This window comes from Galeopterus variegatus, unplaced genomic scaffold (assembly GCF_000696425.1).
Source record: "Galeopterus variegatus unplaced genomic scaffold, G_variegatus-3.0.2 Scaffold1092, whole genome shotgun sequence".
In the NCBI taxonomy this organism is placed as follows: Eukaryota; Metazoa; Chordata; class Mammalia; order Dermoptera; family Cynocephalidae; genus Galeopterus; species Galeopterus variegatus.
Window position 1 is genome coordinate 66,376 of NW_007727203.1, and position 15,472 is coordinate 81,847.

Consider the following 15,472-nt stretch of genomic DNA (forward strand, 5'->3'; position numbering starts at 1 on the left):
GGAGGGTAAGATTCAGTAAAACGAAACCTAGAATGAGAATGACTATGGGATAAACTGTGATTTGGGGGAAACTATGAGTAGAGACTGGAGATGAGAAGCATACAGGGGGTAGAGTTGAGTGACACAGGAGGCAAAAATTGCCAAAGCAAAAAGGAGAATCAAGAGTTTCTTATTCATGAAAGGTTCAAAAGCATTTAAAGTAAAACCTTTAGCTGATTCTTGGGAGAGGTATAAAAAGCATATTAGAGGACATGGAAAATACAGAGATGGAGAAGACAGAAGACTGTTCTCAGGTATGTGTAAGCTGAGAAAATGTTTAGATTTGCTATTCTCTACCTTCCATGACTTATTGATGTATAAGGTATAGAAGTTTATATCTGAAGCTAATTCAACCCACATATAAGTAGTGCAAAAAACCCAACTTTTGACCCATAGTTCATAATACAAATTGCTCTTAGAAATTAGAATAGAAAATAGCAAAGAAAACGATTCAAGAATCGAGTGTATTTTTTTTTTCCTTTTTGTCTTTTTTCGTGTCCGGCAACGGATCGCAACCCTCAGTGTCGCGCCCGTACCGGACCGGGACTGGCAACGGGATCGCAACCCTCGGTGTTGCTCCCACGCCTCGCTCAGCCAGTGAGCGGGAACCGGTCTGTATGTGGGATCCGAGCCCTCGGCGGGAGCGCCTGCCACACTTTCCAAGCGGCGCACTGTAGCAGTGCACCACCGGGCTGGCCCGAATCGAGTGTATTTTTATCTCAATTTTCTCTGGTAACTCTTTCCTGGATGCCTTTCTGAAATATTTAAACATTTATTAGATAAAATGACAAATCTGTAGGAAGGCTTTTTTCTCCCTAACATGGAACAAGGAAACACAGATGACATAGTCTGAAAGTTCCAAGTTATAGGAGTTTTTTAAAAAGCCTTTTTTTAGAACCAAAAATCAAACTTCTAAAAAAAGGAAATGTCTCATAAAATAATGTTCACGATGAAACAGAAAGACTTTTTGAATTGCTTTCATGTAAAACTAGTAATAGTATACTCTATAAGAAGGAGCATTGGATAGGAAGTCTGGAAACCTCAGTGTCCAGTGAAACAGCAGTTAGATACAAAGGCAAATTCATAGTTCCATTTACTTAAAAAACAAAAAAAGCAGAGGAGGAAGGAAAAATAACAAAGGATAAATGAGACAATATACATAGAAGTGCTTATAAATTTTGGGGACTATGAAAATACTTTACTCTTATTACTGCAGAGAAGTTGGAGCACTAATAGAAATAGACTATTTTCTTTTACTGTATCTTTAGACATAAAAAGCATAGACTCCATCTTGCATGCATACCAAAAAATTTTTTCGAAGAATAGAAAATATTGAAAGGAAAATTATAACTTTAGATCACATAAGTTAATCACTGCACTATTAGAATGCTTTAACAGTATTTATTTCCAGTTCATTGATCTCAGTTTCCAATACTGACTGGTAAAATCCAAACCTCTCAGGGTCTTACCGCTCATTCTGCATAGCAGTAGACATAGGATTGACTGTTGGGCTCACAGATTTGTTTCTTTCCCATATCATCATAAGTTCAGCCATCCTCTCCTCAGCACACTGTGCAGTAAGCCTAGCCTCTGCATCCTGGTCCCAACAGTCTTCGATTGTCTCCTTGAGTGACCTCACTGCCTGTAACACAAAGTACATGTCAAACTGTGTGTCTTTAAAAAAAAAAAGCATTGAGCTTTAAGTTCACAACATGAAGTAAAAGAAAAATCAGGTTTTTTAGACCAGTATTTTACACAGCTACAACAAAATATTTTAGACTTTTAGGATTTGTATATAATCAAAAGGTGAGTAGTAAGCAAGATTTAACTGAACTGTTTGAAGAACTATCCACAAGAGTAAGCAGGTGTAACAAGTTGCAAATGTTTCTTCAAGATCACAGGTTTATGTCATTGTTGATTCATGACCCTGTTATTTCAATCAAAAGCCACTAATTCCACTTCAAAAAGAGTTTTGAGTTTGATGGAATTTTGGCATTTGGCTATTTTATATCTCCAGGTGAAGTTTTTTCTCCTTTACTCCTAGTCAAGAGTGCCTCATTCCAACCTTAAAACTTAAAAACATCACTTCTTTAAACTAGGTGCAATATTAGTATCAAAAAATAGTCCTATTCTGTAGTATTCCTATAAATCAGCAATGAAAAATATATCCCTTTTGGGGACAGTTAGTTTTAATTCTCTTTTTAAAAACCAAACTTTGGATACTCTGGTCAACTGTCATCCAGAATTCCTTTAGACTTGTTTTTTTTTTTGATGGCTGGCTGGTATGGGGATCTGAACCCTTGACCTTGGTGTGTAACTGGCCAGCCCACAGATTTGTTTTTGAATTTGTTTTTATTAAGTTTCAAGCTTTTCACTTGCTCTCATATTTAAACTTCTTGTACCTTTAAAATGCTTACTTTTGGGAGATGGTTTTAGGCTAAGGTTGCCTAAATTAAAAATATGGGATACCCACTTAAACTTGAATTTCAGATAAACAACAAATAATTTTTTAGTATACATTATCCATGCAATACTTAATCTGGATATTTTATCTGAGAAGCATATTTTAGGCTAAAATCCTTGTTAGCAATCTTGGTGACATACTTAATGTTTCCTTATAATTTATGTCCTGCAACAAACAAATCTGAACTTTGAAACTGCAGGAAATTTAATAATGTTCTTTCTGGGCATGTGCTCACTGCATATCTATACCACGGTCCACTTTGAAGAATAAGCATTTTGAAAAGCTCTGCATATACTGGGGAACTAGAAAGCCATGCACACATCCCAGGCAGTATGCATGCTCAAAAAAGACCTGGAAAGACCATAAGTTTTCATAACTGGGTAGTCTTTAAACTCAGAGCTAGCAGGAACTGAAGCTAAGGCAGACTTGATTTTTTTTTTTTAAAGATGACCAGTAAGGAGATCTTAACCCTTGACTTGGTGTTGTCAGCACCACGCTCACCCATTGAGCTAATCAGCCATCCCTATATGGGATCCGAACCCATGGCCTTGGAGTTATCAGCATCACACTCTCCTGAGTGAGCCATGGGCCAGCCCCCTAAGGCAGACTTGAGAAAGGCCTGGATAATTGTTTAAAGAAGGGTCATAAGTACTTTCTTTTCTTTTTCTTTTTATTGGCCATGATGATACTCAAAATGTCCAGTTTTAAACAAAATATTACAAAATATGCAAAGAAACAACAAAGTAATGCCAATTGACAGGAAAAAAAATTTACCAAAAACTATCTCTGATGAAGTACAGACATTGAGTTGCCGGACAAAAATTTTAAAGTAACTATCTTAAATATGCTCAAGGAACTAAAGAAACCCTGGACAAAGAACTGAAAAACACAAGGAAAAGAATGTCTCAATAACTGGAGAAGAGCAATAAAGAGACAGAAATTATCAAAAAAGAAACAAAAAGAAACTTTGGCATTGAAAAGTACAAAAATTAAAATATTCACTAGAGTGATTCAACAGCAAACATGAGCACAGAGAAGAATCAGTGATCTTGAAAATAGGGAAAATAAAAATATTCATTCTGAAGAGCAGAAACTAAAAGAATGGAAAAACAATGAAACATACAAATAATGGGAGTCCCAGAAGGGGAGAAGAAAGGAGCATAAAGAATACTTAAAAGCATCATGGTTCAAAACTTCACAAATTTAATTTAAAAAAATGAATCAACACATCCAAGAAACTCAATGAACTACAAGTAGGATAAACTCAAAGAGTTCCATACTGAGACACATTATAATCAAACTGCCAAAAGCCAAAGATGAAAAGAAAATCTTGATAGCAAGAGAGAAGAAACTTGAAACATACAAAGGGTCCTCAATAAGATTAATAGCCAACTTCTCATCAAAACCATGTAAGCTAGAAGGCAGTGATATAACATATTTAAAGTGCTGAAAGAAAACACCTGTTAACCAAAATTCCTATATCAAGCAAAATTATCCTTCAATAATGAAGGAGAAATTAAGCTATTACCAGATACAAGCGGTCTTCAAAAAGTTCATGGAAAGATCTGTTTTATCTTTTAATTCCATTTTTTCGTGAACTTCTTGAAGTAGCCTCGTAAACAAAAGCTGACAGGATTCATTGCTGTAAAAGGAGTCCTTCTAGCTGAAGTGAAAGGATATTGACAATAACTATAAATCAAAAGTAACTACATAGGTAGCTATAAAAGCTAGTGTTATTGTATTTTTGGTTTGTAACTCTTTTTTTCTTATATGATTTAAGAGATGTGTTCATAAAATAATAATTATTATTAATAAATCTATATTAATTATATTAATGACTGAATATTATTAAGATTTTAATCTTTTAAAATTGACTTATAGATTTAATACAATTTCACTAAAAATTCCAGCAGGCTTTTCTGTAGAAATTGCTAAACTGATTTTAAAATTCATACGGAAATGCAAAGAACCTGGAATAGCCAAACGTGTGAAAAGAACAAAGGTAGAATACTAACACTACCTGAATTCAAGACATAGTATAATGTTAAAGTAATTAAGACTGTTGTACTGGCAACAAAACAGACATATAAATCAATGGAACAGAATATATAGTCCAGAAATAAACCCATATACTATGGTCTGAACGTTTGTGCCCTCTAAAACTCACATGGAAGTTTGATCCCGAATGTGGCAGTGCTGAAAGGTAGGGGATCTGGGTGGTGTATTAGTCCATTTTGTGTTGCTATAATAGAATTACCTGAGACTGAGTAATTTGTAAAGAACAGAGGTTTATTTAGCTTAGGATTCTGGGACAGCTGCATCTGGCCCAGGCCTCAGGCTGCTTCTACTCATGGCAGAAAGTAGCAGGCAGCTGGCGGGAACAAGCCGATCACATGGCAAGAGAAAGCAAGAGAGAGAGGGGGGGGAGGTGCCAGGGTCTATTAAACAACCAGCTCTCGCAGGAACTAATAGAGCGAGAACTCACTCATTAACCCCCATCCCCCAGGGAGAGCATTAATCCATTCACGAGGGATTTGCCCCCATGACTCAATCAGTTTCCAACACTGCCACACCGGGGGATCAAATTTCTACATGAGTTTTGGAGGGGACAAAACATCCAAACTCCATCAGGAGGTGACCAGACAGTGAGGGCTATGACCTCATGAATGAATTTGTCTATTCATGAATTAATGGGTTAACAGATGAGTGGGTCATCATGGGGGCAGCTCTGGTGGTTTTTTAAGGAGAGCAAGTGAGTATGTGAACATGCTCTTGCTCAATCCTCTTGCCACATGATACCCTGTGCCACTTTGGGACTCTTCAGAGAATCCCCACTAAGAAGAAGGTTCCTACCAGATGTGCCCCCTGGATCTCGGACTTGCCAGTCTCCAAAACTGTAAGAAATAAATTTTCTTTATAAATTACCCAGTTTCAGGTATAAGTCACAGAAAATGTACTAACACATCACATACATATGGACAACCAATTTTTGACAAAGGTGCAAAGGCAATTCAGTGGAGAAAAGATAGTCTTCAAAATACAGATACTCCTCAAGTCATGATGGGGTTACATCCTGATAAATTCATGCTAAGTTGAATATATAGTAAGTTAAAAATGCATTTAATACACCTAACCTACTGAACATCATAGCTTAGCCTAGCCTAACTTAAGTGTGCTCAGAACACTTACATTAGCCTACGGTTGGGCAAAATAATCTAACACAAAGCCTATTTTATAACAAAGTGTCAAATATCTGATATAATTTATTGAATAGCATACTAAAAGTGAAAAACAGAATAGTTTATTAGGACTCAAAGTATGGTTTCTACTGAATGTGTTTCACTTTTGCACCATACTGAAGTTGAAAAATCTTTAATCAAACCATTGTAAGTTGGGGATCATCAGTAAAAGATGCTGGAACAACTGGATATCCATATGCAAAAGAATAAATATTGATCCATACTTCACACATATAAAAAAAACCAAAATGGATCATAGATCTATATATTTTTTAGAAGAAAACATGGGAGAAAAACCTTTGTGACCTTGAGGTAGGCAGATTTCTTCAATCTGACACTAAAAACATAATCCAGAAAAGAAGAAAATTTGATAAACTGGATTTCAGCAAAATTAAAATCCTCTGCCCTTACAAAGACACTGTTGAGAGAATGACAAGACAAGCCACAGCCTGGTAAGAAACATTTGCAAATTATATATTTGATAAAGAACTAGTATCCAGAATACATAGAGAACTTCAAATCTCAAGAAAACAATCAATTTAATTTAAAAGTAGGCAAAAGGCTTGAATAGACATATCACCAAAGAAAGGACAAGGATGACAAATAAGCACGCGGAAAGAGGCTTAATATTATTAGTCATTAGGGAAATATAAATTAAAATGAAAATGAGATACTACTACATACCTATTAGAATGTCTAAAATTAAAAATACTGCACATACCAACTGTTGGCAAAGATGTGAAGGAACTGGACCTCTCATGTACTGCTGGTGGAATGTAAAATGGTACAACCACATTTGAAAACTGTTTGGAAGTTTCTCAAAAAGTTAAACATACACCTAACACACAATTCAGCCATTCTTCTCTTAGGTATTTACCCAAGAGAATGAAAGCATACTAAGACTTATACATGAATATTTATAGCAACTTTATTTATAATAGCCCCAAACTGAAAACAACCCAAATATCAATCACCAGGTGAATGGATAAACAAACTGTACATATCCATACAATGAAATACAACTCAGTAATAAAAAGGAATATACTACTGATATACATAACAACACAGATGAATCTCAAAATAATTATGCTGAAAGGAGCCAGACAAAAACAGTACATCTACATGATTCTATTTATATAAAATTCTAGACAGTGTGCAAAAAGCTGATTAGTGGTTGCATGGGGATTTCATGGGGAATGGAGAAAGGTGGGAGAGAGCAATTATAAAGGGGTACAAGAAAACTTTTGGCAGTAATTGACGTGTTCACAATCATGACTGTGGTGATGGTTTTAGGGGTGTATACATATGTCAAAACTTATCAAATTGTACAGGTACGCAGTTTACCAATTATAGTGCTTTAAATGTTAAAACATTTTGAGGAGAGGAAATAAGAATGGAGAAAAATAAAAATATTCAAGCAAAATCAGATGGGTCCTTTGATAGGAGACTCTAACTCTAGAAATAAATATATTATTTAAGTAAATGAGTTAAAGGGGGTATCATTATTATCACTGATGAGGAAAGACAAATAGGAAAAAAATGATAGGAAAGAAAGACAAGGAACCTTAAAAATCTTTCCTACACAAAGGGAGAAAAATACAAGTTGGGGCTCATGGGAGGGTCATGAAATCAGCTTAGACAGTTGGGACCAGCATTTAAAATAAAAATCTCTACCAGTCTCCCAAAACTGAAATATTCTGGACTAGAATAGAGATTACCAGGATGTAGAGTATGTAGAAAGGTTAAGTATTATCTTATGATACTGTGTCATGATATAAACTTGTATTTCTTAATGTAGGTTTGTGAGAAAAAAAAGAGTCTGGAAAATGCTGAACGCTAGATCATAGCAAAAGTCTACAGATTTTGTCAAGAAGAGAAAATGGAAAAACTAAAAATATATGAAAAGAGGGCTGGCTGGTTAGTTCAGTTGGCTAGAGTGTGGTGTTATAACACCAAGGTCAAGGGTTTGGATCCCCATATCAGCCAGCCACCAAAAAAAGATTAAAAAAAAAGAAAAACTGGTAGTTTCTGTAACATATAGTACATTTCAGAAGACTGGATTAAATGGGTAGAGAAAGAAAAGACTAGAGGGAAAAAATGAACTGAGGAAAAGTTCCAAACTCTTATGTGAAAATACATTAAGATAATACCATTGAGTAAAAGAGGTTATGCAGAAATAAGACAAAAAAATAAAGACAAACCAGACAAGTGATTTTAACAGGGGTAAGAGAACAAGCCAGAATTCAAGAGAAATTAAAAACTGGAGGATAAAAATTTGGAAAAGAATGAAAAACATGAAGGATGGTGGTATAACTGAACAAATTATACCTGAAAATTTTACATATGAGAAAAAAAGGTATTTTAAAAATAAACTTGTCCTATTATTGTTTTACCAATTTAAAACATTTTAACACAAAACAACAGCCTTAAACTCTGTATGTGTGATTGTTAAAGTGGTATATTTTTACTGTAAATTCTTAAAAGTATAGGGGAAAAAAATCATTCACAAACTCAATATTCAGAAGTAACTATGATTAACGTTTTCATGTATTTCATTTAGACTATTTTCTTTTTTTTTTTGTCTTTTTCCGTGTCCGGCAACGGATCGCAACCCTCAGTGTCGCCCCCGTACGGGACCGGGACCAGCAATGGGATCACAACCCCCGGTGTCGCTCCCGCGCCTCGCTCAGCCAGTGAGCGGGAACCGGTCTGTATGTGGGATCCGAACCCTTGGGCGGGAGCGCCGCCGTGCTTCCCAAGCGGCGCACTATCCAGTGCGCCACCGGGCCGGCCCTAGACTATTTTCTATATTTTCATTTGTATCAGGAACTATTTGTCCCCCCCTTTATCAACTGATCTACGTTTGGGCCCCTGGCAGTTTTTAAAATTAAAACTAGTGTTTTGTTCATTAATATTTGGAAGGTTTTGAGTTTTGTTACTAAAAAGTGTTTTTTAATTGTAATACAACTATGAAAGCAAAAATGCCTTCTTTTAGACAGACTTGCATTTCTTTCTTTTTATAAACTATGCACTTGTTAACCAACTCTAGTACTGAATTGTTACTGCAAAGAAGCAGTATATTGACTGTAACACATCAAATTTAAAAGGATTTGTTGGAAATGTACCAAATATTGTGAATCCCCTACTTAGTAACCTAATCTAAATTGGAAGTAAAAAGTTTCCAGGTAAATATGCATTATGGTAGAATTGTCAAGAAATACAGATCCTATATGCTATGTGAAATAAAACAATTTAAGGAAGATGAAGTTGCATTTTACTAGGATAAAATTTCACAAAGAGATTTTTCTTTTAGGGATACTCTACTGTGAGGCTATCACCTCTGATGAATCCTGGTAAAGTATTCAGCCTCTCACCTGCTGTCAGCAACCTCTTAAAAATCTGTCCCAGTTTACCTAGCAGGGACTACAGTTTGGAGGCAATTTTAGGGATATGTATTTGGCAATAGGCTCTTCAATCGCCACATACTTGAAGAAAATTTCAATTTCATTTGAAACAGAAACCAACCTTGAAGGGAATTTACTGACAAAGATGACCAATGAAGATAATGTTCAATCTAAGTCTGTATGGAAACATAAAACATCTCTCTAGCCTTTCTCTGATATGACACCACCTTACTTAAGTCAGGATCCAGAAGGAAAATTTTGTAATCCTACCAAGATGATCTAAAATTGAAATATGAAAATATATAGTAAAATAATTTAAATTTCTTAATTAATTTTTTCACATTTTTGTTTTTTAATTATAACCAAGAAAATTTTCTGTATAAAGTATAAATAAATCGAATTTACACCTTCAGAGGTAATCAAATTCTTATTATATTCCTGTGAGAACATATTGCTGTGTAAAAAAGCAAACAATAAGAATTTCTAGAAATATAAATATAACTGTGGAAATCAAAATTTTAATGAACAGATAACTGATACAATGGTAACAGTGGAAAAAAAAGGATGATTTGAAAGGTAAAGCTGTGTACCTCATTCTCAAACAACATAGAATTAAAAAACAGATGTAAAACAGAAGAAAAAAAATTGAGACCTTGAATGTCAGGTGGTCCAATATTTTCCTAATGGGAATTCTAGAAGGTAGAAATGGAAGGGGAGAAATCATTTTTTAAATAATATAAGAAAATTTCTCTCAATTAAAGCAAGTTTTGCATTTTAAAACTGAAAACCTATCTAGTGCAAAGCAAAATGCGTGAAAAGATCCATGCCTACACACATCCAGGTGAAATTTCACAATTCCAGTCACAAAGAACAAGTCTTAAAATCTTACAGAGAAAAGAAAACAAGAGAATAAAACAAAAACTTAACAAGACAAAAAGCAATGGAATGAGAGTGCAGGCATCTTAATTCTCATCAGCAAGACTGGCGGCTAGAGGACAAAAGCAGTGGTTTCAAAGTATGAGTAAAACAATTTTGATCTTGAAACCATCGCCCAGCCAAATTATTACTCAAGAGTGAGGGCAAGACTGAAATATTTTTGCATCCACAAGGATTCATAATGTTCACCATCCACATACATACTAACACACATTAGTTAAGGGGGAACTTCATCGAAGAAAAAATGATTTCCAAGAAAGAGAATAACAAGATTTTAAAAAATGTTCTTCTGAGTAGAACCTAGAAAGAAGAAAGAAAGATAAAGATGACAAGAAATCAAAGAGAACTTTGAAACATTCTTCCCAAAGTGACATGGGCTTTAGATCAACCAGTAGACAAAACATAAATCATTTAATAATAGAATACTACCAAACTGGGAGAGAGTAAATGAGAGATAAATAAGAAGAATAGGTATAGTATTTGAAGTTATAATGGTAGCCTTCAAAAGAGGGGAAAAAAATCCAGAATATTGCTAAAGGGAGTTACTTTTGGAGAGTGATAGTAATAGTAGACATTTTTTTCCTTTTCCATTTCCTGTTTTATGACCTTCTACTTAATTTGACGTTGTTTACCATGTTTAGGCATAACTTTAATTCTTTTAAAAAACTGTTCAGAAAAAAAAAAGGAAATACAAGGTACTCTCATCAATAAAAAGGGTACAATAATTACGATATATCATACAATAGAATACTGACCAAATGAAGAAAATGAGATATATCTATAGGAGCCTCTGAAGATATGTCATTGCTGTGAACTACATTTTTAACAAGCAAGATTCACAGGCTGTACCTTGGTTTAAGTCTAGCCTAAATTTTTATCAGCCGTTGAATATACATCTGCACTAATTAACATTTTTAGTATTATTCTCAGGAGAATAGATGGAATTCAATAATATTTAAAATATTAACATGTTAATTCAGCTTTTACTCAATCTGGTGAACTTCAGACACATCTGTTAAGTCTCTCTAAATAGTTTTACTAGGAAAAAACTGAAACAAAAAAGGGACTTTTTTATATTGAAAAATTTGAAAAGGTATAACATCATAAAAATCAAGTAAGTTGGATTTCTGGCAACTCTAAAAACTATTAACATTATTAACAATCTATTTTTGCTTCAAATAACATTAAAACATATTCAGTTTTTAAGTCCTCTTTTTAATAATTTGGTTTCTTCTTACCAGGCTATTTTCTTTCCAGGCTTCTGGGAACTTGGGTCTCTGTTTTTCCCTAGACACAAGAACCTGCATATCCTCAAAAGTGGGATGGTTTCCAACTTCTGTCTGAAAAGCCATCTGGTATTCTGGTACAGATTCACCTGTGTATTTGTAGAAAGAACACTATAATAAAATTTCCAGTTATCATAAATGATTAATAACGGGTATTTCTGATACTAGTAGGCAAAGAAATTGTGTCACATTCTTTTTAAAAAAACCCTTCAGACAAATTTGGAAATCTTAAAAAGACCCTGTTGTAGGTTTAATGCATTATTAATAAATGCTTTACTTAGAATAGTCTCAAATATTTGTTGATAAATCATATAGTAGTTTCAATGATGGATAGGAACTTTTAAATGTTTTTACTAAATTTAGAGGGAGAAGATTATTATGTTTATAAGGTATACTGAATACATGAAAATATGCTTAAACTCTGATCCCATACAGGCATGAAAGGTGGTGAAGATAAGAAGAAAGTCCACAATCTAGTACAACAAAACATGTCTGTAGAACCTACTGGGTGGGTTGAATAGTCCCACGTCTCATTTCATCATTGGCTCTATTATATTTCAACCAGATTTCATCACAAAATATTTTTGTGATATTTTGTATTACAAAAATGTTCATAATAATGGCCATTTGACCAAAAAATCAGTATACTGATTTTTAAAAAAATTCCTCTTAACTAATAAGGAGTATTTAGATCAAGGATTTTTAAATATCACTAACTATTCTACCACTATTTAACAACCTTCTTCATTGCCAATAAACATAATCAGCTACTAGTGATGATAGGCTTCTGATTTTTACAAAATGTGATAAAATTAAATTTATTAACAAACATATTAAGCCACACAGAAGACCCCTGGTCCCAACACTTAGAAAACCAATGATCTAGTGGAAATCTTGGCAAAAACACAAGAAAACTAGAGACTCTTCCTGTCTCCTTACCCCACCACCTCCCCCTTAAAATGACACAATAAATTTGAAGGAAGAATACCAGGATGGAAGATAAGGTACCTAGGTTCTAATCTTGGCTTCATCTCCACCTCGGAAAAGTCACTTAATTATTCTGTGTTTCAGTTTTCCTGTCAGCAAAATGGAAATGTCTGCTTCCTTATATCACTCACATGGAGATAATACAAAGGTTTTTTTTTTTTTTTTTTTTTTTTTTTTTTTTTTTTTTTTTTTTTTTTTTTTGGTGGGGAGGGGACAGCTGGCCAGTAACAGGGATCTGAACCCTTGACTGGAGATAATACAAAGTTACAATGACCCAGATAGAAAATACTACATTATAAAACATGCCACTTAAGTTTTATGTTTCTGTTTGAATTTTCAAAACAATCCACAAATACTTGCCCTTCCACAATATTAAAAGATTACAAATATTAATTCTGTAATTCATGCAGCATAGCCCAAGTTTATTGGAATACTGCATTATCTATAAATACAATTGGTATTTTCATACTGTAAAAACCTAAGCGGATACTTAGTTTTGACCAATAACCATCAACACTGAACCTGAGAGACAAAACTGAAGGATTTAATCATGCCAGTGAGTATATCACTTTCTTCCTTGAAATCCCATATGGCAAAACCTCAACCCAAACCATCTGCAATCTGTAAAATATTTACTAGCATGTCTGATCTGTCCTTTTTAAAAATTTTAATAGTAAATTTTATTTAATCCAATATATACAAAATAATTTTTTTTACCTATCAACTTATTTTATTTTACTTATTTTTTAAAACAGGGATATGCACATTTATTTGTCCAAATAACAAATACATAAACTGGAAAACAGATGAATAACAAAATACTCTGTAGAAAGTAGGGCTTCAAATTTTCACAAAACAAACATGGAAGATGTAAAACTCATTAAAATTTACATATTTCATTTTGTAATCTCTACAATTATTTGAAATAGCTCTCTAAAGTCTTCCAAAAGCATGCAAGTATCAAATTAATTTCAACAGAGGAAGATGAATAAACTTTTCAAAGGCAAATTAATTCCTAGGCAAATCAACAAGTACATTTAATAAAAAGAAATCAAGAACAGAAATTCAATACTAACATTAGCAACATAAATTGCATTAAAAAATCAATAAAACAGAATATAAACACAAGAGCACTTCAGAAAGTTTGTAGAAAAATAGAATTGAAAGATAATGGAAATCTTTCAATGAACTTTTTTGTTTGTTTAAATTTTTTCCTTTTCTTTTTCTTTTTTAAAAAAGTCTAAGATCATAGAAAATATGTTCTCTAACCACAAAAACAGAAGGAAATTTATAAAACTCACAAATGTGTGGAAATTATACAACACTCTCCTAAATAAACAATGGGTAAAAAAGAAAAATTACAGAGAAATTAGAGTATTTTGAGATAAAGATCAAAGCGCAACATATCAAAATGTATAGGATGGAGGGCTCATGCACTGCTTAGAGGAAAATTTATATTTGTAAACATCTATATTAAAAATAAGAAAAATCTCAAATTAGTAATGTAAACTTCCACCTTAAAAAAATAGAAAAAGTAGAGCAAACGAAACCAAAAGCAAATATAAATAGGAAATAAAGATTACAACAGAAATATATGAAACAGAGAATTAAAAAACAATAAAGTCAACAAAACTAAAAGTTGATTCTTTAAAAAGATCAACAAAATATGAAAACCTTTATCTAGACTGACCAAGAAAAAAGACAGAAGACCAAAATTGCTAAAATCAGAAATAAAGTAGGTGTATTATTACATTGTCATTGGCTTTTTGTGGTGGTAAGATTTAGTTTCTTTCTCTTTCTCATTTGCATTTTTGTTCTACCAGTGGGTTTTGTTCTTTCTTGTGTATTTTTTGTAGTGATTATCGTTTAGTGGATTCCAGATGCAGGATTTCCTTGAGGGCTTCTTGTAGGGCTGGTTGTGTGGTGGTGAACTCCACAGCTTTTGTTTGTCTGGAAAATACTCTATTTCTCCCTCATTTCTGAAGGACAGCCTTGCTGGGTATAGTATTCTTGGAAGGCAGGGTTTTTTTCTTTTAATATTTTGAATATATCATCCCATTTTCTTCTGTCCTGTAGTGCTTTTGTTCAGAAGTCTGCTATTAATCTGATAGGAGTGCCTTTATAGGTGATTTAATGCTTTTCTCTTGTTTCCTTTAAGATTTTCTGTTTGTCTTTGAGCATTTACAGTTTGACTATAATGTGTCTAGGAGAGGATTTCTGGGGTTGAATCTGTTTGGGGATCTTTGAGCCTCCTGGATCTGAAGGTCTATGCCTCCCCCTATACTTGGGAAGTTTTCTGTTATTATTTCATTGAATTGGTTTCTCATGCCTTTTCCTCCCCTCCCCCCCTTTTTTTGTCTGCCTGGGTTATTTTGAAAAGGTTATCTTCAAGATCAGAAATTCTTTCATCTGCTTGTTCTAGCCTGCTGCTTAAGCTATCAGTTGTGTTTTTAATTTTGTTGAGTGAATCTTTTCAGTTCCATGAGTTCTGCTACATTCTTTCTAAAGGTATTAATCTCTTTGTACATTTCCTCCTTCATATCCTGGATTTTTTTTGTTTGTTTCATTATGTTGTCTAACTGAGTCTTCTTGTATCTCAGTGAGTTTTCTTAAGATTGTTGCTCAGATTCTTTTTCAGTCATTTCAAGGGTTTCAACTGCTCTATAGAGTCTGGTATTTGAGAATTATGTATCCTTTTGGTGATGTCATATTTTCTTGAATTTTTGTATTTCTAGAATTTCTGTGTTGATGTCTGGTCATCTGGTAGAGCAGTTGCTTCTTCTATTATTCTGGAGTGGGCTTTGAGGAGAGAGGTGTCCTCTTCTTTTTCCGGTCTCCACTGATGACTCTCCTTGCATCAATGCAGTAGAGGGTCTGGTGGGCGACCTGCATGGTGGCTGTGGCTGCTGCTGTGGCATCAGGCCGCTTATTCAGCAGCTGTGGCTGTGGCAGTGATGATGGTAGGCCACCCACGTGGAAGCGGTGCATTCAGTGTGCTCTCTTGCCTGCTTCCGGGCAGAGAGGGCTGCAGCCCTTGGTTCCTTGCCTAGGACCCCGGGTGTGCTCCCTTGCTTGCTTTCATGTGGAGAGGGCGGCAGCCCTTGGCTCCTTGCCTAG

The 15,472-nt window shown here is 34.2% G+C and overlaps 1 protein-coding gene across 1 annotated transcript in view; it reads right to left on the reverse strand.

Annotated features, from left to right (window-relative positions):
• Nucleotides 1–15,472, reverse strand: part of BMPR2 (bone morphogenetic protein receptor, type II (serine/threonine kinase)) — a 222,440-nt gene that overhangs the window by 11,323 nt on the left and 195,645 nt on the right. Inside the window, exons 11-12 of the mRNA XM_008574716.1 lie at nucleotides 11,321–11,457; nucleotides 1,509–1,681 (exon numbers count right to left, since the gene is read on the reverse strand). Coding sequence (XP_008572938.1) covers nucleotides 1,509–1,681; nucleotides 11,321–11,457 — 310 coding nt within the window. The remainder of the gene's footprint in view (nucleotides 1–1,508; nucleotides 1,682–11,320; nucleotides 11,458–15,472) is intronic.